Source organism: Sander vitreus, chromosome 19 (assembly GCF_031162955.1).
Source record: "Sander vitreus isolate 19-12246 chromosome 19, sanVit1, whole genome shotgun sequence".
Taxonomy (NCBI): domain Eukaryota; kingdom Metazoa; phylum Chordata; class Actinopteri; order Perciformes; family Percidae; genus Sander; species Sander vitreus.
This window is the reverse complement of record NC_135873.1, coordinates 18,816,720-18,838,614: the sequence shown is the minus strand read 5'-3', so window position 1 is coordinate 18,838,614 and position 21,895 is coordinate 18,816,720. Positions and strand designations below refer to the sequence as shown.

The 21,895-nt window shown below is 43.1% G+C and overlaps 1 protein-coding gene across 2 annotated transcripts in view; it reads right to left on the bottom strand.

Annotated features, from left to right (window-relative positions):
- The window catches only part of focad (focadhesin), a 79,266-nt gene that overhangs the window by 50,552 nt on the left and 6,819 nt on the right, over positions 1–21,895 (bottom strand). For both annotated transcript variants that reach the window (XM_078275515.1, XM_078275514.1), the window contains 6 exons: positions 15,959–16,030; positions 10,309–10,383; positions 9,638–9,792; positions 8,573–8,671; positions 1,027–1,128; positions 622–829 (listed from right to left, as the gene is read on the bottom strand). In XM_078275515.1, the coding sequence (XP_078131641.1) occupies positions 622–829; positions 1,027–1,128; positions 8,573–8,671; positions 9,638–9,792; positions 10,309–10,383; positions 15,959–16,030 (711 nt within the window). The remainder of the gene's footprint in view (positions 1–621; positions 830–1,026; positions 1,129–8,572; positions 8,672–9,637; positions 9,793–10,308; positions 10,384–15,958; positions 16,031–21,895) is intronic.

The following is a 21,895-nucleotide window of genomic DNA, read 5'->3' as shown; positions in this document are numbered from 1 at the left end:
ACTATAAGAATAGAATTTGAATTTGGTATATCAATTTAGTATATAATAGCATAATTCTCCTCATTTCCCAGGATTTTATCTTTTAAATGATTGTCCTGACGTGACCTGACTGAAAGGGAGTGCAAGAAGACCAAAAGCAGGGCACAACTAATCAGGCGAGGTGCACTGTGTTTACTTTTACTTTGACTTTTGTGATAAATTAATAAATAAAAACTGTGTACATCTGTGAGCTGCTAACATGCAGTGTAACATTAGCACAGGTAGACGAAAGGCGTAAGATTATTTAACTCCCAGTAATGTCAGTTCCACAGTGATATCTATCTAAAGTAAGCTAACATTAGCCACCACATGCTACACTGCTCTCTGAATGTGCTGAATTAAGCAAAGGTGTGTTTACTGGCAAAAACATTTACCTTTACATTTGTTATTCCTTCTTTTAAGAGTTACATTCACATTAACACGTTAAGTTCAGTGCATCACTTCCTGTGTGCAGACATCCCGTTCCAGAACATGGTGTCAGATATGTTGATGATTTTGCACTATAGTTTTTATTACAATGACGTCAAAGAAAAAAACAACGAGTTAGAGAAGCAGTTATTGCCATTGGTCTGACTGTGTCACCTGCATGTGTGGCACCAGCTGACAGAGGCAGAGCAGCAGGCTGTTGGACACCGTTGAGCTCTGCAGGACCGTCCCAGCTCCTGGTTGTGGGGGCAGCAGCACCCGCAGGAGACTGTGGCGCATGAGGGCGTGTTGGGTCTGCCTCTGAGGTTCACAGTACAGGTAGTGCAGGAAGGGGGCCAGCATGCTGATGTAGACCGCTTCATTTCTGCAAAACAAATCCAGAGGCACCGCATAGTGTTGGCCAACATTAATCTGCCTGCCAAGGTCCATGCCATGTGTACAACTGAAACTTCCTCACATTTAAGCCTTACAGAAACCGATCCATACTGTGTGTGTGTGTGTGTGTGTGTGTGTGTGTGTGTGTGTGATTGTGATTGGATGGAGGGTTCTGGGGCAGCTAACCTGTCAACAGCCTGCTGAATGAAGTCATCAATCTCCAGCAGCAGGGTTGGCCAGCAGTCCGCTCGGTGCTCCAGTGCAGTGATGTATGGATGAGGGCTGCTCCTAAAAAGGCCATGTTCACATCACAGATCACAGATGCTACTAGATTTGCTAGATGAAAAGTTAACAGTCACCAGAGTAACCACAATTCATCCTGTGGTAACAGAAATCTCTGAACCAAATTCCATGGTGATCCATTTCATAGTTGTTGAGACATTTCACTGAAGACCAACCTGATGGTGGCACTACAGGAGAGTAGCCAAACATTAGGGTAGACTGCAGGGTTTTCCCTGTCATTATAAGGTTTATTATCTGCTCTAGCTTTTTCAACCTTTTAGACACAGATATGGGAATAATAATGCTACAAAATGATGTGAAAAATAGACGCGAAACTGCCAAAAAGAAACACAACACAGTCAAAAATCCACAATGAGACAAAATCCCACAAAAAGACACAAAATGTATGGGGAATTGCTTTTTTATTGAAAAATGTAACATTTTCTTGAGCACCCCCCGCCAAATACGCGCACCCAAGTCTTCCACAAACCGAGGGAAAACACTGCACTGTCTGGGGACCTTAAATATCTGTACCAAAATTAATGATAATCCAGCCAATAGTTGTCGAGACATTTCACAATTTGGCATCAATCCACCTACTTTAGTAATAATGTAATAATGTAGAACCGGAAGGAGATAATGTCAATATGAGTGAGTAACGGCAAGCATTAACCTCTTAAAAAAATGCTTGAAATGTCATGCTTTTTGGTCTAAACGTCATACCCAAATTAAAAGTGGTACAGCTCCCATATACTTTGACACTCTGGGATGTGCCTGACATCATTGGAAAGGAAAACAGTCTCAAGTTTTTGTTACAAGTGTCAGGGTGATTCTATCCCTTACTGCTACAGAGTTACAGAGGCTAGAATGGAGGGTTTTTATTTCCGTCCAAGTCATACATCTGTAAAATGATTAAAATACACTGCTATAAACACATCTGGTAAGATACAGATACACCAATGCCATAGCCACATGTCTCAGCTTACTACAGAAAAAATCCAGAAGCCAAAAAACAAAAAATGTCTACAGATATGTCTGTCCGTTTTTCTTATTTCAATTTGAAAAGTGCAAAGAAAAAAGCCAATAAAGTACAAAATAAAACACTTCTCAAATACACAAACACACCCACATCAATCACACACATACTTGAAATAACTATATACATAAATATATAGAAATAAGTAATTATAAATTGCACAGGGTGTGATATGCTTATAGGAGGTCCTGTTTTTGCTTTGACACAGCTCCAGCCATTACAGGGTTAAAATTTCAGGGTCAAATTAGGTGTCTATCGAATTGTCTGCTCATTGGCTAAAAATGTAGATGGGTCTTATAGCATTTAAATCTAACTGGTCCGAGCAAATGTCGGTCAAATGCACGTGGAGCTTACATGGTGTCAGAGGCATCCTCGGCTTCCAATGGGGATATCACAGGCAAACCTGGACGGATTGGCTCATACCAGGTATCTATGGAAACCTTAGATCTCAGAGAATACAGTGACGCCTACATCGAAGTGAGGCTGCGTTAGAAGTGCGGAAATGAAGAACTGTTTCGCGTTTTTCCGTTGTGATTCGGCCAGAAACTTCAACATTGTGAGGCGAACAGCTCGTTTTGGACATAACGGCTTGGATATTCCATTTCCTTGGACTCTTGGGGATTTATGAAAAAAAAGGTTTTGGGCTAAATACTCCTTTGTGGCTAAAGGGACAAGGAAAAAAGGTATGGATGCACTCTCGATTCTAGACACCAGCTGCGCAGTTTACGGCTGTATTGTTTTATTTTCTTTAACTTTGTAGCAGTTGTATAACTGCTATAAATCATCTTGTGCTTTGTGTGTGGGCTTAATTGAATCAGTAGAGACTAAGCTTTCAGTTGGTGTGTTGCATGGCTGTATATTTTGAAGATTTAATGCTTTAAAGTTATAAAAACGTTTATGAGTGGAGGTTACAGCGACGCCACAGCCACAAAGTGTGCCGTCCACAGTACAGTGAACCTTGAGAGGTTAATGCAATAAATATGTTGTTTGTGTAGGCCTGCATCGTGTACATTAACAAGTAGGACAACAGCAGTTTCTCCAGCCATTATTTCGGCTTGCATCAATTTGCAGTCACAGCTACCAACCAGGATGGAATACAGCAATGTAAAAAAACAAGTTTAAACAACACAGACTCATTTCTGGTTAGAAGATGAGCTCAAGCTAGCAAGACCGTCTCTGCAGCCATCTCATGACTACAAGTCACTGACCAGGATCAGGAAACCAACTCAGCAGTCTCCTGCTGATTCTGCTGGCCTGGCCGCTACAGCTTTTTAAATGTAGACATCAGAGTAAACAGAGGAAAAGGTGAAGATGGCTATCAGCTACGACCCAATTACGTGGACAAGCAAGACCATCTCTGCGTCCATCTCTCATCTCTTGAGAGATAGAGAGAGGGCACCAGGGCAAGCGTGAAGGAATGGAACACCGACTGGGACTTCTCTGCTGGCCGGTGTGCAGGTGGTAAACATTTGCCTTGGCTACGGCTCTAACCAAAGTCAGTGGGATTCATCGCCTGGAGACTGAAAATCTCTGTATAGAGATATTTCAATCTTGATGGTTCAAAATGGTCAAGCGACTGATCAACACTGCTAGCATGGCCAAACGAGTGACGAGATGAAAGAGTGGCTGATGGTATGCCACCAGTGGTACAGCAGCATAAGTCGATCCCCTGTTGGATCCTGGACATAACTGAATGTCTATTAGTTGTTTTTTTGTGGTTTGCATACATTTGTGATCCTTCTGTGTGCATTCATTAATACTGAGACTGATCTGACTCCATATTTAAAACCTAGAGGTTCTGGATACCAACATTGACAAGTTTCCCCCCCATCTACCTATCCTGTCCTGTGAGTGTAAACAAAAGACAGTCTCCATTACTCTTGAATTTGCAAACCCAGACAAAGTCCAGACAAAACACTGGGGTCAACTCCAAGCTGAAGCGTCTGTGTGTTGTTAAGCTTCCAGCCCACTGACAGGCCAGAGGTTAAGACAACAGGGTTGGTCTGTGTGTGTGTGTGTGTGTGTGTGTGTGTGTGTGTGTGTGTGTGTGTGGGGGGGGGGGGGTGAACACCACCATCAGGTCCACTTAACCAATCCCTTCCATCAATCACATATCTGAGTGTAGGAAGGAAGTCCAATGACTGAGCATGTCTGTGCATGTGACAGCCTGCAGTGTGTCCCAGACTTGGACTACTCAGCGGCTCAGTTCCCCCCCCCTTCTTCCCACTCTAGTGTAATCTGCCTGACCATCTCTGACCCCCTCCTCAGGTTCCCTGTGCAGTCTACAAACCCTCAGCTTCAATACAGCTCCCATCCATCAGCCTCTCACACCACACCCTATATTCAGCTGCCAGACAAAGGCAGGGCAGGAAGTCAAGGCAGAGCGCCTCTTTCTTTTAGTTCAAATCCAAGTTCACCGCTGAATCACAGTGCTGGCAGACAGATGGCCAGGTAAGATCTGTCTGCTGTAATGCTCAGCTTCCTGTGGATGTCTGCAGGTTACACCCACCTCAGAGGGGTCTGGGTTTGGGACACAGATCTGATTTACTATCTGAAAGCACCACAGCAGGTAGATGTCACTAAATCATTAGCCATCACAAATCTCGGGCAGAAGACCTTCATCTTTAGAGATAAATGCCCCCCCACTCCCTGACTTGCACCAAACCCCTTCTGTGTTAACATCCATGGTTTTGATTGAGAAACCCCTAGTGGCAGAAAATTACATATTGTACGTTTAAGCTATCTTTAAGAGATAATATATGACAACTTCCTGACAAATTATAAATATAACCACATACTCAACAGTAAGTCCAAACAAGCACAGACTACTGGAAAGATTAGCCCTGTATTGCATGTAATTAATCAGCAGAACTAAGAACCAACTACATATCAGTTTTCCTAAAGAAAACCATGCTGATATTTCATGTAGTATAAATTTGGTATCAGTACCAAAACACAGGTATCATATGGGCACTAGTACTGAAACATCTCAAATGATAGCCAGTCCCACCTGTCAACTGTTCAACTGCGATGCCAGCATTATATGACCAAACTTTACATGTACTGTAACTCAGCTGAACCTATAATTCTTTCCACAAGTATCCCAGGAAACTAAGAGCGGGAGCAACTAAATACAGGGACTAAGTCAGAAACTATGAACTATTTAAACTATGAAATATTGAGCGGCCTCAAATATCCAATATCAGTTAGCTACTGTGATGGCCTAGGATTCTCTGGTGTTTGTGTTTATGACCTTTTCCCTGTGTGTTGGGCTTGGGTTGCTAATGCTGGGTCATGTTCTAAATGTGCTGAGGACTATTTCTCTGTACCTGAGCAGGCAGGCCGGTTCCATTGAGTATGTGGGAAAGCCTGCAGGGGACAGCCAGGACAGAGCCCACAACTGTAGCCAGACTAACAGCACATGAGAAAGGAGATGGCGTGGCGGACAGAGCCCTGAACCTTCCCTGATCCTGCTGGGGGCTGAAGCGGCTCAAAGGCTCAGTGGCAGATTGCACGGGGAAGCGGCGAGCAGACGCTCAACAATGGGCACCAGTGTGCATCCTCCATTAATCCTGCAGCATTTACAGTTACCCAGCAGTGCCAGGCCCAACAACCAATGGAGGGCCAGACTGCCAGGCCAACGGCGCCTCCCTGCTGCCCCCAACACATTCATCTTCCCACCAGGGAGGTTCAGGCTGCCAGACAGACGCAGACAGCAGAGACAGCAATGAAGACAGGACCAGAAAGAAAAGGACAATGGGAAGGAGCAGAAGACTGTAGGAGAGAGAGAAAGAAGGGATAGATATGTGGAGAAAGAGAGTTTAACAGAGAGAGAGTACAAAAGAGGAGGAGGTGTAGAGGAAAAGAGAGAAACATGGAGAGCAAAAGGGAGGAAGGGAAACAAGAAGGAAAAGAAAAAAAAGACAAGAAAGCACAGTGTTTTTATCACCCGCTGTAACTGATTAAGGACTGAGGCCCCGGGATCCTGGCAGAGGTGCAAATCTGGCTCTATCCAGCCTCCAGCAGAAGCACAGCGCTACACTAGATTAGCCTAGGGGAAACTGAGCTGTACTGTACTGACTGTGAATAGTAACTGGATCGTCCCATGATCAAATATGTTCTCCTATCAGAAGCAGTAACCAGCTTCATTTCCACTGGTTCCAATATTGGTACTACTGAGACTTCTTACAATAGTGAAATAGCTTAAAAAAAAAAAGCTTGAGTGAAAGCTGTTTATGGAACTCAAATGGTGCAAACTTAACAACCGGCCTGAGTAGAGCACATTGTGGTGCGGCTCCTTTCTACTGTGAAAGCAAAGCAGACCAACTATAGGACTGTGTGACAGTAAATATGTGATTTTAGCATCAATTCAAAAACTACTCAAGTCATCTCTGATTGTCAACTGTCAAGGAAGCGATTTCCCATATATATTTGTGTATGTGCAAAGTATAGCCTATATACTGTATATGCAAGATCATTTGGTAACCATGGTGATATGTATGCGAGTGCAGAATTTTCCCTGATACATCAAAAATTGAAAAGGAATTTACCCGGAGTCTTGTTTAAATAATGTCCTATTCTGTGTATTTAAAGGTCCAATGTGTGGGAATTTCTCCCATCTAGCGTTGAGATCATATATCAACTCTCTCGCATCACGCAGTTCAAAGTACGTATTACAGCTACGGTAGCCTTCACGCTTTTTTCTGATGACGCCGGTCTCTTGCACTTTTCAATATCCTTTTTCTTTTCTGGGCGAAGAAGAAGACTCCTGTTTCTGAAATTTTTAATACATGTGGTCCTCCATGTTTCATTCTTCAAAGTTGCCGGGGCCGGGAAGCGATGATACCCATTAGCAGCACCTGTAAGTTTATCATGTGACAGCGAAAACGCGAAAGGCTGTATGTCCCTTACCGGCTAACGTATTTCAAGATGCCGCATGAATATGGAGCATCCACCCCAGTTCATGCAAATGAAAATGTAAAATTTCAAGCCAATAGGAATACTTGGAATGGATGGTGGTGGTAAATATTTATGAAAAAGGACAAGTTTGTGAACGGGCAACACAGATTTTGATAATGAACAACTAAACACGTTACACACTGGACCTTTAAGTAGTGCCCCAGTAAAAAGAGAGTGAAACAAGGGAAACTTAACCACACGTTTCTCCTGCTTGTCCCTATTTATAATATATGAAGTCCAGTTGCAGTCTCGACTAATTACACTCATAATCAGTCATTTCTTGGTGTGACCAGAGGACATAAGTTAATATGAACATAAGAAGCTGTAATGTGCTGCATGATTTGCTGTCAGTCCCTGGAATTTAATTTCACCACAAGTCCTTACTACAGACATGAAAGCACCTTTAGGGACCATTCAGACCAGAAAAACTGATCCGGCGCTTCACTGCAGGGTTGTGCGGTGGGGGGAGTGTCACTGAACCGGACGATTTGTGCGACGTCCTGTTGTGTTCTTTAACCCCCCAATGTAGCACAAGGAGACTTTATATTTCACAGTTATTGTTTTCTGTCAGATGCATGTCGTAAACATCCAGATCTATAAACCATAGATCTGGATGTTTCCGAGCACACTTGAAGGCAGCTTGATTTCCTGGAGAAAGAGGGAAAGAAAAGAGATAGAGAGACTGAGGAAACAGTCAGCTGTTCCACAAACTCCCGGGCAGTTCAGAGTTTGTGTTTGGTGTTTTAAAACCTTCTTGTGGCAACAATAGAGGCAGTGATGTTTCCTGTTTCCTGTACGGGACTTCTCACACCGCCTCAAAACACCCCAACAACCACCGCAGCCTGACACGGGGGGAGTTTCTCCAAAAGTTGAGTCGGTCTCAACTTTTGCCGCAGGCCCCTGCAGGCTTTTTTTTGGCTCCCCCTCTGCAGCCCCCAGAAACATGTGGTTGTTAGGTTTCCTAAACGCACTACCCCCCATTCAAAATTAATGGGAAGACCTGTGTTTTCGCTGGACCTCCTGAGAACCGTCTGAGTGTATGTGAACGCAGCCTTAGGGCAGAAATATGGTTCACGGGAGTACACGAATGCAGACACTTCAAGGTACGCAAGATCAATGTCACACGTCGTGTTCTGGAGTGTGTCCCCTGAAAATCGTAACACAAGACAAGCGAGAGCGCCTGTGGCCGCTACGACATGAAACAACAAGAGAAAGCTGACCCCTTCAGTGTGTTCACTTCCACTCAAAGCAACCACAGCTGACCAGTTTGACAAAGCTTTAGATGAACGCGTCGGCATCTTTATGACACTTTGTCACCTCTTCACTAAGACACACATCCCATGGTCATCATGGCTTACTACTCTGGTCATGGAAACCTCCACCGTTGAGCATCTTAACTGGGGTTAGGTGTTTGTGCAAGCAGGGCCAGGCGTGAGGACAGGAGTGAAGACTGACCTGATGGAGTAAGGACAGGTGAAGGCTGTTTCTCTGTCCCTCTGGTCTGCCTGCATCTGGAGCAGTCGACCAATCACCTTGATCAGCCCCTGGGCATTTCTGTTCACAGTTCAAGTAAAAAACAGATGACAGAGAATATCAAGACATACTCAAAACACAATGAAAAACAATCAATATTGATTGATTTGTGTGTTCAGTAGGCTGTGGCTATTATAACATAATTGCCTGATCACAATCACAATTTTGCATAGCCGTTGGACACCTTGGACTGAGGAACTAGGATGGACATTAAAGCTTAGATCAGGCCCAAAAAAATCAAGCCCAACCCTACCTGAGCACGTTGTGTCAGACACATTAACTGTAATTATGAGCCCGATTTAAACCCCACATTTTTTTTAATACGTGGGCCGTTATAACTGACGTTCTCAACTACAATTCCGAGTTGTTTGAACTGCAGAAATCTATGCTTGGAGAAGTAACAAAAGAGGACATTGAAGGATGACTATCATCTTTTCTGCCATGGAAAGCCTGCTTCATGTGTCTGTTCATCATCCCTGTTTTTTTGCTGTCATAGGCGAGCAGCGTGCCATACGTAATGCACTCGACAAAGCCAATACATATGTTGTCACTGCCCACGACTTGTTTAAAATGGTTCCATACCTCCAACTTTCCTCCAAACTTGCTCAAAGGTAGGCTAATTCTCCTGGTTTTATTTTTTTCTTTACATCTTCAAGCTCCATGTTGCACTTAAGCTACACCATACAGCACAGCAGGCCCGGTGTGATGCGTGCGAGTGGAGGAGACACTGCGCATTATTATGGCATAGCTTTCTCCCCATCCAATTAGGCTAATAAAGTAATGTTTAAAAAAAATTGACATTATTTAGTATATTCTGAACTTTTTAGGCCAAACGATTCATCAAGCAAATAGTCGTCACCTAAGACTGTGGTTCTCCAACGTATTCTGCAGAGCCCCCCTTTTGTAGGTACAAACACTTTCGAGCCCCTGAAAAGTGATGCTGGGTATGTTGACCTTGCTTGGTAGGTGTGAGTATGTTTAGCGTACCTAGCAGAAGGCAGGAGGTTGAGGACACTGTTGAGGACGTAGTGCAGGTCTGCGTGGCCCTGCTCCACCAGCAGCACAATGGCATCGCAGACGGCTGAACGCACCAGCGTGCAGTCACTGCAGCACTGCTGCCAAAGAGCCTCCAACGCTAGACCCTAACACACAGCAACAACACACACAACTCAAGCTTTGGATCCACATTTAGCTTAAAGATACCATTACTTAGGACTTTACTGGCCGAAAGCAGAACGTGGCCCTAACCTGTGTGGAATTATTCAGTTGTCGATAAAGAAGGTACAGAATTTCCTGTCATTCATACCGTCAGTCTATATTCAGATTATAAAATATTGCATTTTAAACAACTTGGTGCTGCAAAACATTCTCTTGTCAAATCCACAATGACATAGGAACTTTGAATTCTTAAAAAAAAGTTTGTGGAAATGCTACAGTAGTAGGCATAAACTCAAACCAATTAAACATTTCTGACACATCCCACCACTCCAATCAAATAGTCACCTTTTTTTTCAATGACTAACATCCATCTGCTTTACACTTTTGATTGAACCCTTAGTGTGTAAGGTCATGCCCAAAAAACATGTTAAAACTGGAAATATTTCCCTTTTAGCAGTAAAGAAGCCATTTAATGGGGTCTTTAGGCCACCAAAGCTCACCTGGGTGGAGGACTGGGTGATTTGCCCATTTGGCCCTTTCTCCTTTAGCACAGCAGCAACAAGATGTCTCACCGTCTGGAAATCAAAAAGCAGGCCTTGTTGTACATTTTTGATTGAAGGTACTGTTTCTAGCGAGGTCTTTCTATTGGTTTTCTTAATATGTTTTTTTAAGTATCAAATACTCACTTTCTGTTGGTCGAAACTGCTATCCTAGCTCACTCATTGGCTAATGACACAATGTCACTTTGAATCTCTGCTGACTACCATTTTGTAATGCAGTTATATACAGTGAACTTCAAATCACATGGACATTTGACACAAAAATATATTTTTGGTGGAAACATCAAGTGATAAGAACATAGGCACTACAGTTACACCTATGAGTTGGTTTTCATCACAGTGATAGTTCAGTTTGGGAAATACATTCATTTGCTTTCTTTTCTGAGAGTGAGATGAGATAATTGATATAAATATTGTATGTTAAGAACAGAGCTGGAGTCTGGACTTAGCTTAGCTTAGCATAAAGACTGGATGCTTCCAAGGGAAACAGCTAGCCAGGCTCTGTCCAAAGTTGAACAAGACTAGGTGGGAACCTAGTATATGGTCGGGTATGGTCAATGTGCTGAATGTTTCCACAATTGTAACAGGGATAGTCAGCGGTGGTGTCTATTATGTGAATTATTGGATATTAAAAGTTCATCTGCATCTTTCTGTAGTGACCCCAAGAAATTTGTTCTTAAAGTGTACTGAAGTAGCACATCACATGACATGGTTAACAGGGTTTTTCCTGAATCAGAATAGGCCTTTAGGGGAGTGACTATGCACGAGAGTAAGCATGATCAATCCGCGTACAGTAAAGGCAATGAGTCTGGGTTACCTTATTTTTATTTTTTTTCCAACTTTATTTATTTTGATTTTAACATGTTAACATTAGGAAGTGACACAACATAACGAACAAGGTAAACACAGCACAGCGGAACCAGTACGTCACTTCCCCTCAAATCCCCACCCACCAACCCAGCACAGATCAAAAATGGGGACCAACAACACACACCCATGCACACTGACAAACACACACCAAAGGACACACAACATCCAAAAGACAAAAGTAAAACGATAGATAAAATAAAAAGGTTATAGAGGAGAGAAAACAAAACAAGAAGTCCAGAAGGAGCTCAGTCCTCCAAATCAGGGGATACGCTGAGGGAGTCAATGAGTTCTAGAAAAGGATTCCACGTCTCTAGAAATGTCGAGATGGAGCCTTTCAAAGAAGATCTAAACTTCTCCAGCTTCAAATTGCCGAGCACCTCTTTAATCCAATGGTCGTGTGTAGGGGGGTGGGAAAGCTTCCAGTTGAGCAGGATCTGTCTCCGAGATGTAAATGCCAGGGCCCGCCTCAGTGCAACAGGGAGGTCAGGGGAAATGCCAAAAATGGCTGATAAAGGGTTAGGGGGGATAATGTGCCCGTAGGCTCTACTCATGGTGTCAAAAATGCTCATCCAAAAGGTTTGGGGCAAGACCAGAACATATGAGTATGGTTGGCAGGAGACAGGTTACACCTGCTCCAGGCATCCCAGACAGCGGAGTATATTTTAGACAATTTTGCGTTTGTATAGTGGACTTTATGAAGGACCTTGCATTGGATTAGGCCATGACGAGCACATATGGAGGATGAGTGAACCATAGCCAGAGCAAGGTCCCATTGTTGGTCCGTAATAGTCGTGTTCAGTTTGCCCTCCCATACCGCTTTTGTCAACGTACGAGGGTTCGCGGAAGTCGGGCATAATAGATCGTACAATGTTGAAACGCATTTCTTCGGGTCGGGGTCTATTGCCAAGGGGGAGACAGTCAGGGTTTCGGGGGGGCGGTTTGGAAAGTGGGGAAATGTCTTCTTGACAAAGTCCCTAATCTGGAAAAAACGAAAGAGGTGTAACTTAGGCAAGTCATGGCGGGACGAGAGCTCTGTGAAGGATGCAAATATATCATCCTTGTATAGGAATTGTCGTCAGACTGGGGGGGGACCGAAAACCTCAGCCTGTCAGGCAATAGGGCATAGTGAACACAGTGCTGCCTGCCTGTAACAGAGGAAGTCTAACGTTAACCCATACCGTGACGGCTTTCACCTCGCCGTTATATACGCTGTCTGCGTGGAGTTTTGAAAAGTGTAAAAGAGATAGAAATGTACAGGACGAGGTTGTCCGCATACAGTGAGACCATGTGAGTTGCGCCAGAACGTGTGATGCCCTCGAAACCTTCCTCCGAGCGAAGCCAAATAGCCAGAGGTTCTATCGTGATGGCGAATAGGAGTGGTGACAGAGGGCAGCTCTGTCTGGTGCCTCTCCGGAGCTAGAAAAGGGGTGACAATGTGTTGTTAGTCTGGACTGAGGCCATTGGGGATGAATACAATAATCTGACCCAGAGGGTAAAATTGTCCCCCAGGCCGAACCTGTCCATTGCCTCGTATAGGTACCCCCACTCGACCCTGTCGAAGGCCTTTTTCGGCGTTGAGTGACACCACGATTTCCAGGGTATCATTACTTAACGTGTGGATGATGTTAAGTAGGCATCTAGTGTTGTGGGAAGACTGTCGGCCAGGCATGAACGCTGTCTGATCTAGCAAGATAATGGAGGGCATCCTCCGTTGAAGACGGAGTGCAAGAACCTTTGAGAGAATTTTGAGGTCCACATTGAGGAGTGAGATTGGTCTATAGCTGCCGCAAAGCAGGGGATCTTTCCCCTTCTTAAGAGTTAGGGAGATAGTGGCCTTTGACAGGGTGTCCGGTAGGCGACGCTGACGATAAAGCCTCGTTGTACACATCTCTCAGAACTGGCATGAGGAGAGCGGAAAATGTTTTATAATACTCTACAGTGAAGCCATCCTGCCCCGGGGATTTACCGCTCTGTAGCGAGTTAATGGCTCCTTGAACCTCGGCAGTGGTTATAAGGCCACCCAAGTCATTTGAGGATTCAACGTCTATTTGGGGGAAGGTTATATCATTAAGCGTGTCGTCTGCAATGGGAGGGCAGTCAGAGGTACACAGTTCAGCATAAAATTTGGCAAATATTTCATTAATGTTGACAGGATCAGCGTGGATCTCGTCTGAGTTAACTCTAATGGCAGGAATTAGCCGTGAGGTTGCCTTGGCTCTGGCCTGATGAGCCAGAAGCTTCCCAGCTTTATCCCCTGACTCAAAAAAGCGCCGTCTAGATTTGAGCAGATGAAGCATGGATTTATTCGTAGATAAGAGATCAAAGTCTGTCTGGAGTCTAAAGGCAGTGACACGCCAACCCGATAATCGGCCTTCAGACAGTCTGGCGAGGTCAGTGACTCGAGTCTGTTCGGTGTGTTCCGTTCCATCATCCGTCCGAGGAGCTGTCGGCCTTCATTTTGGCCGACATGACTTGTTGCGTCGGAGGGTGGGCAGTCGGACTCAATGACCAATCTGATTGGTGGAGTGCTAACCCGGAAATGACGAGTGGGATGAGCGTGACTAAGCCTCTCAAAATCTTTTAAACTGACCTTTGGCGATCTGAAATGAAGACAGATTCAGCAACTGCATGGACTATTTTTTGATTAAAATGTTTTCAGAAACACGTTTCGGTAAACTATTTTAGTAAAATATGAGATCGTATTCTGAACAAGCCGCCATGACAGTCTGGCTTTGAATTTCCGGAGAAACCAGACCCACGTGACGCGTTCGTCCAATCGGCTGCCGTCGGCAGTCGGCATCGCTTCGGTGTGTTCCGAGGCACGTTTTTTGGCCAACTCGGGGAGGCAGTCAGACCGACTGCCTTTTCTGCCGAAGGTTGGCCGTCGGGTTAGTGTGTCAGGGCTCTAAGACGTTCTCTGTAAAGGTAGGGTCTGGGTCGGCCACGTGTTTGTCATTGATGTCTTTTATTTTTCGTAGCAAGTCCGCCGTTCGGGACATTTCGACTCTTTTTAAATTAGAGACAAAGGAGATAAGCTGTCCTTTGATATAGGCTTTCGAAGCCTCCCATAGAATAGAGTGATTTGGGAGTGTATGAATCGCTTATAGTGATCCTCCGCTAGTAGAGAGGAAATAAACCTCCACTGCTTGAAGGGGTTAGAGTAAGCGCGAAAAAAAGAGAATGCTTTGGCTGTGGGAGACGTGTGCCTCCATGGATCAGTGAGACCAAGTTGTTTGGCAAAAGCTGATTGGTTAAAGAGTACAGTTTGTTTGACGATCTGTCCAGTATAGAATCCTGGACCAGATTAAAATCCCCACTCACAATGATATGATGATTTTTGATTTTAGTTTGGGAGCAATGTGAAACATTTTGATACACATGAGCAGTCATCCCAGTTGCTGGCCAAAATGATAATGTGCGTTTTGCAATTTGCCGGCAACTACAACAAAGCGGCCATCAGGGTCCAACACCATTTCTCCTGGTTTGAACATAACATTTTTGCGCATCATAATGGCGGTGCCCCTGGCCCTATTATTAAATCTCGAGAGAAAAACGTTACCAACCCAGCCTATTTTTAGCTGTGTAACCTCCCTGTTACGCAGGTGGGTCTCTTGGATAAAACATACGTCACTTTTGAGAGACCTGCCTGTAGCTAGCTCGGCCCGCTAGCTGCCGACAACAATCCACGGAGCACCCGGTCTGGCTATGTCCTCCGGGATGTTATGAGCTGCCTGGAAGGCTCTCGTAACGTGTGTGTTGTATCGTAGTCCTATATTGATTAACTCAGTGTGGCTGTACTTGTTAGTAAGAACTCGACAGGGGAACGTTACAAAAAACACAAACAAAAAACATAAATATAAACCGACAGGAGAGCTAGGAGCTGCTGCACAATCGCGTGCCGCCATCTTTGTCGCCCCATCTACCACTTTACACTTTTAATGCGCGTTTTGAAGTGTTTTCTAAGTAATTTAAATACTCAATGTCAATTTGCACATCGTTAACACAATTACGATATTATCATAGACGATATATATTGCCCACCCCTATTTCTTAGCAGAAGTTCCTATAAACATGTCTCTATACAGGAAAGATGTGTTTGGGCTTCCATAGAGCTTCTTATGATATGTTAACCCTGTTTCTGTCACTTAAACAGCTTTACAGTCTGGGTTACCTTATTTGACAGAAATATATATGCATTTGCCTGTTATTTTTGACATTTTGATAAACAAAAATGTATTGAGTAAATTAAACCCCAATCAACAAAACTGGTTAAAAAAATTATATTTATATTAAAATACCACCGATAAAAATCATTGGGAGAGTCCAGTACAGCCTCACTCTGCTGTTATGGTATACTGACTGGATGCTCTCGCTGTTTCACTTCCTGCCCGGCTGTCTAAATGCCCCCGTGGCTCATGTGAAACTAGACCTGGTGTGTATCTTTAGCGGAGCGGACAGCAGCTTCATGCCCGCTTCTGGGACACGCCGTGGCGCAGCTGGTGGAATATCAAACATTGACTTGAATGGCTGCGGTTGCTCGCGGGGGTCACTGCGCCCCCGAACGCCTGGTGGAAAATAGGGGTTACTGTGTCATTAATGTTACTTTGTTAAACAGACCTGTAGGTTACATCCCACGGTAATTATAAACTCCAGCTACAGAATGAGGAAGGAACTTGATGTGAACCACAGACATAAGTCTGACAAGGAACCAGTAGCTTACCTGGGCCTGTATGACAGGGCTGGGGAAATCAAATCCTATCTTCAAACTCTCCATCATATTTGCTGGTAATGCCTGAGAGCAGAAGGAAACTCCATGAGAAAAAGTTAACAAAGCGTAATGACAGTAGCCAGTGTTAGAATCCCAAGGCTAGCCTTCTATTGAACTCAAGACTATCACATATCAGAGGTGTGGAAGTGATGCGGCCACCTGTTGCTTTATAGGCTTAATGTAGAAGCACTGCTTACAGGTATTCACTGAGCGACCCTTTCACAGCTGATCCCTGTCATGTGTTATCAAATTATGGGCCTGAAGGCATGACATTATTTTTGCATTAAATTATTTACAAGCCATCAGTATAGCCCCCCACTGAGCTGTCCCCTCTCAGGTTGTGTCCTTAGGCCTGCAGTATGGCATACAGGTGCTGACCACCAGCCGCCTCAGGCCTGCACAGCACAGCCCAAAGCAGATCAGCTTCAGAAGGGAAGATTTCATACAGCTTCTCAATAGGGCTGGCTATAGAAATCCCTTCATTGTTTGTGGTACTGACTGAAATATGTCTGCTGCTGATTATCAAAAACTAAACTTAGCACAAAAAGTAAGGACATTTGTGTTTGGTAGATTATTTCTCGTGGTAACAATTTTTGGCATTTTTTTGGCAATAAATCTTATACCGTTGGAAAGCCTGTTCAAAGTGTTCAATGGGGTTGAGTTCAGGACTGCTGGCAGGCCATTCCATCCTCTCCACTCCCACATTCTGGAGGTAGTCTCTGCTAAACCCCACCCTGTGGGGGCGAGCATTGTCATCTTGGAGGACAGAGTTTGGTCCCAGACTGTGGAGATATGGGATTGCCACTGGTTGCAGAATCTCATTTCTATATCTCTCTGCATTGAGATTGCCTCCAATGATGACAAGCCTTGTTTTTCCAGTGAGGGAGATGCCGCCCCACACCATCACACTGCCTCCACCAAAAGGTGTTACTCTATCGGTGCAGCAATCAGCATTACGTTCTCCACACTTTGACCCTACGCCGTAGGCAGAATCATCCAATCCACCAAATGAGTCAGTGGCAGAATAAGCTGTTTGGCATTGGCAGAGAAGATTTGGCAAATTTTTCACATACTCAGCGCTGCTGCTCATCCCACAAATGCATGTTCCTTACAAATGGGACACCATTTGAAAGGGAACTAAACAGGCTTTCCAGCGGTATAAGATGTATTGCCAAAAAGCATTGTTACCACAGAGAAATAATCTACCAAACACAAATTTCCTTACTTTTTGTGCTAAGTTTAGTATTGGAAGTTGGCACTCAATTTACTGTATCCAAATTCAGATTGTATCTGGTTTACTTCTTAATCGGATAGTTCCAAATTTAAATTCAAATCACATTTAGCCAATTTAGAAAAGACAACTAGTTCTGAAAACTTAACCAGTTTATTTAGGACAAACTTGTCTTTAGACAACATTCAACACTTAAGAATGTGGACTTAATGTTGTCTTTAATTAAAAAATATATTTCTCAAAGTTTGGTATATAAAGAAAGAATAGTTATGGTGCCTGTGCCAAAACGTGGGGATGTACGAGCAGAAATGTTTAAAGATTATTTGTTTGGCCTTTATTAGAAAAGACAGCTGAAGACAGGAATGAGGGGGGGGGGGCATTTTAATGTCAGCTACAGCTGCAACTACAAATTATTTTCATATGGCTTCATGTGCTGATGTTTTCTTAACTTTGCGAAAAATTGTTTGGTCTATAAAATGTCAGAAAATAGTCAAAAAAGTTCAAAGAAAACGTGAAAGATGGCCATCATCACAAGTTCAGTTTGCTTGTTTGGTCCAACCAACAGTCCTACAGCCAGAGGAATTCTGTTTACTATCACAGGAGGCTAATATTACCAATAAGCAGCTGGAACTGGAGAATATTGGGGCATTTTGCTTACATTTTGTGGTAAATGTAAAGTCATACTGACTAACCTGTTTTAGGTGGGTTAGAGTGGCATTGTGTGACACTGTTGGAAGAATGTGTACTGGTCACCCATGTGCTCACAGGCGTACTGCATTTACAACTACTTTGATAATCAACGAGTCATTTGAAGTAATTAATCAGGACAAACTGCCAACAATTCCTGTGTCCAGCGTCTCCATTGTGAGGATTTAAATGTTCTTAGTTTAATATCATTGTAAATTCTTCCAGTTCTGGACTGTTGGTTGGACAAAGCCAGACATCATCTTGCGCTCTTAAAACATTTTCTTTTTTACTAATTCTTGACATAACAATTCATCAATTAATTTAAAAAAAAGTGTCACCTTGGGCTTTGGAAAATTGCTACGAGTATTATTCACTATTTATTGGCATTTTACAGACAGAACAATTAAAATGACTTGAATGAATGTTGAATAAAATAATAGTAACAGTCCTACAGACACCACTACTGTAGCCTACAATGCTTTCTCTGGACAGAAAGAAACTATTCAATGGTTTGAGTTTGGAGAACAAAACTAAAACAGAATGACATCACAGGCTGTTATCTGAAAAAATTTAAATATCTGAAAAAAGCTTTAAATTAAAATATCAATAATTTCAAGTAAAAAAAAAAAAAAAAAGATCTGTAAAGTGTTAATAAGGTTTAACATTACAATACACACACAGGAAATAGGAGCCTTGTGTAGCCAGTAGTCCCCCCGCCACCAGCCCCCTCCCCAACCCCCCCAGCAGTTATCTCAGTGATCAGACAGCCGGCAGTGCTGTGGGCCACCCTGCTCCGTACGCCTCGCAGCGCTCCCATACGCTGCGCTCATCTTCATGGCAACATAAACCGGTAGGTCTCTGCTCTGGCTACTCTACACCTACATGCCACACACACACACTCACACAGGCACGGTCAAAGGCTTATCTATCCAGGCTAGTAGACAACAAGGCTGATCATCATTAACAGCCACATGTCACTATTGGTATGTCAGTGATAGTCTGTAGGAGTTTGACAAGGATGTGGCTGCTAGAAGTTTACTTTGTTACTGAAACTAATAATAACTCAGTAATCATTATCATTATGAAGTAGCTGGCCTCTTCTCTAATTTAAAAACTGTCAATGGTCAGTTAAACCTCAAATAAACTTTGTAGAGCAACGTGTTCCAGTGGATTCTACAGCGTATGTACCTTACAGCAAAACAATATGGGCCGGCCTGTATTGCTAGCTCTGCATTAGCAATAGGAGAGAGGACAATGCATGAACAGTGTTGAGCCAACAGGGCTTTAGAAATGACAGCAGGAGGCTTTACTGTGGGACACTCGCCGCTGCACTCTACACAGGGCAGACAGGCACAACGCACTCTCTTTCAGGGCCATGGGAAGGCCTGATAACAATATAGTACAGCAACACAGGTGATTGGATTCTTTAACATATGACACACTGACCTGCAAACTGTGGAGTGGTGAAAAGGGTGACAAGATACAAAACATATATCAGGTAGGGGGCCGGAGAGATCTGGTTATCATTCCTTCTTTTTACATTTAATAAGAATCCAAAATTAGAAAATGAAAATATGATGTATTATGTCGTTATTCACTTATGAATCCAACCCAAATTTTAATTTCAAAATCAATTTTCTATGACCAAGTCAAAAATAGGAAATGAAAGAAAGGGGCCATGGACGGATTTTATTTGGATATTGAATGTGTCTGGTTTGTGTGACCAGGACCATGGCGCTACCTGCTTTAATGTAATGAATATGAGCTTGAACATCAATGTTATTGTTTTTCAACAAAATATTTTGGAAAATGTCACGTTAAAAGTGGTTGTGTGTGAACTTTTACAAGAGACAGGAAGTATAATGTTTCATAGACATAGTGAGTTAGACTTGTTAGTTAGAATGTGAGCCCCGATTTTATGAACTATGAACATGTCATGTTCTGCTGCGTACTGACAACTATCACTCAATGCAAGGGCTTAACTTAGAGTTCAACATTGGGGGAGGGTTGAGATCTCCACTTGGGAGCATATCAAACACTTCATTTCCTGCATTCTGGGAGCAAGAATTTGTGCATTTTCTGCATCAAGTTATGTTGCAAATGTCTATTTATGTAAAGGAAATTATAATAGGTTTCTGGGGGGTTGCACTGACCAGTTTTGATTATTTGGGGTGGGGTGGGGCTTTGATACTGAAGAACACTTAAAAAGCGGAGGATTGTCAGGAAGGTTCTGCAGCGCCGCCAGTCCTGTCCCAGTACATGCACCCAGTCAGTTACACTGGGTGATGCATATTGAGCCTCACTTTTTTTTTTCAAAATACTAACTCACTTCAGCCTGAGCAAATAAAGTGCCACAGTAGCCTCCAAACATGACGAGTAACAATCAGTGTTGGGAAAGTTACTTTTGAAATGTCATAGGTCAACTAAAAAACTAGGCAATTAAGCTGAAAAGCATACATTTGAGCGTATTCTGCCAAATGAATGGAGCCTGTATGGACGTAGTTAGTCTGGCGTACACGCTGACAGGGCATGTATAAATGTTGCATTCTCCCCTTCACTATCTCCGCTATCTATTCTGCCAGGGAACCCTGCATTGAAAGAACGCCTGTAACGCCAATGGGGACCTTTTTTGTTTCCTCTAGGATGTTTCTCATATTGTAAGTCCAGGAAGCCTCTTTCTATTTCCTAACAAACTATTAATAACAATCAGTTTACAGGTCACACTCAGTAATGGGGGAAGGTGAAGTTTTTGCCTAACATTTTTTTTTTTATAATTTCCTTTACGTACCACAAACTAAACTGAGAGGGAGGCAGACACCTCAGATAACAATATGTTTAAAGCTGACAAATGAAAGCCCCCCTGTGGAGGTTTGGACCACTAGTAGTGCTGTGTGTGGAGCAATGTTTTTATGATCAGCTGACCTGACACCATAGACTGTATAAAGATGGACCACATGACATGACAATATCTCCATCACAACATTAACCTGGTGGCTGGGGGGTATATCTAAAGCTGGAACAATTAAAAATGTTGCTGTACAATTAATTGTGTCCGAATTTATTTATTGCGATTAACAATATAATTGACTCTTTCAGTCAAATTAAAAAATATTTATCTATGTATTACTTTTTCAAACAAATACACTGTTAAAAGGTACAATATGTAACTTTTCTGCATTAAAATGTCTAAAAACGACCATACCTATGTTATATATTTTTTTGAGTTGTGTAGTTACACTATCCCAAATGTTTCCATCAAATGGCAAACCCAGAGAAATCTGTTATTTTATTTTCAGACACGTCACGTTTCATTTAGTCGCCCGTCAGTGGCGTCGTAACCTTTCACCCTCTAGTTACTCGTAACTTCCGTCAAAACATGGGCACCCAGATGCTACGTTTGAGAGTAATTGTAAATCATACAATGTCACAGAAAAAAAATACTGGTAACACTGCTTTTTCTGCCAAAATGCATCATTTTGTGATTAATTACATGCCACTTTGCAACACAGTAATACAGCAGAAACCTTATGTATTGATACATATCAATATTAATCCAGCTTAATGTTACTACAATGTATGTGCTGGTTGACAAGTAGCTAACATTAATGCCAGCTAATGCTTGGTGGATAACATCATAGGGGTACAACATCGTTCAACACGCTGATCAAGTTATTTTTAGTATGATTGTTTTGACCATGGATAAAAGCAGCACTGCGCTAACCCACGAATAAGTTCACTAGTAACGTTAGCTGTATAGATAGACAATTAATCTAATGCTAATTTAGCCAGCTAGCACACTCCGCTCTGCCTGCCTCACTCCCCCGGCACAAAGAGACATAATTCAGGATGCTAGCTGACAACACAGCGGGGACATGTAGCAATAGCTAGTTACCGTTAGCCCCAGCAGGTGCTTACGACGCTAACGGCAGTTTAATGTGTCGGGAAACAGAGAATATCAGACCCAGGCATCT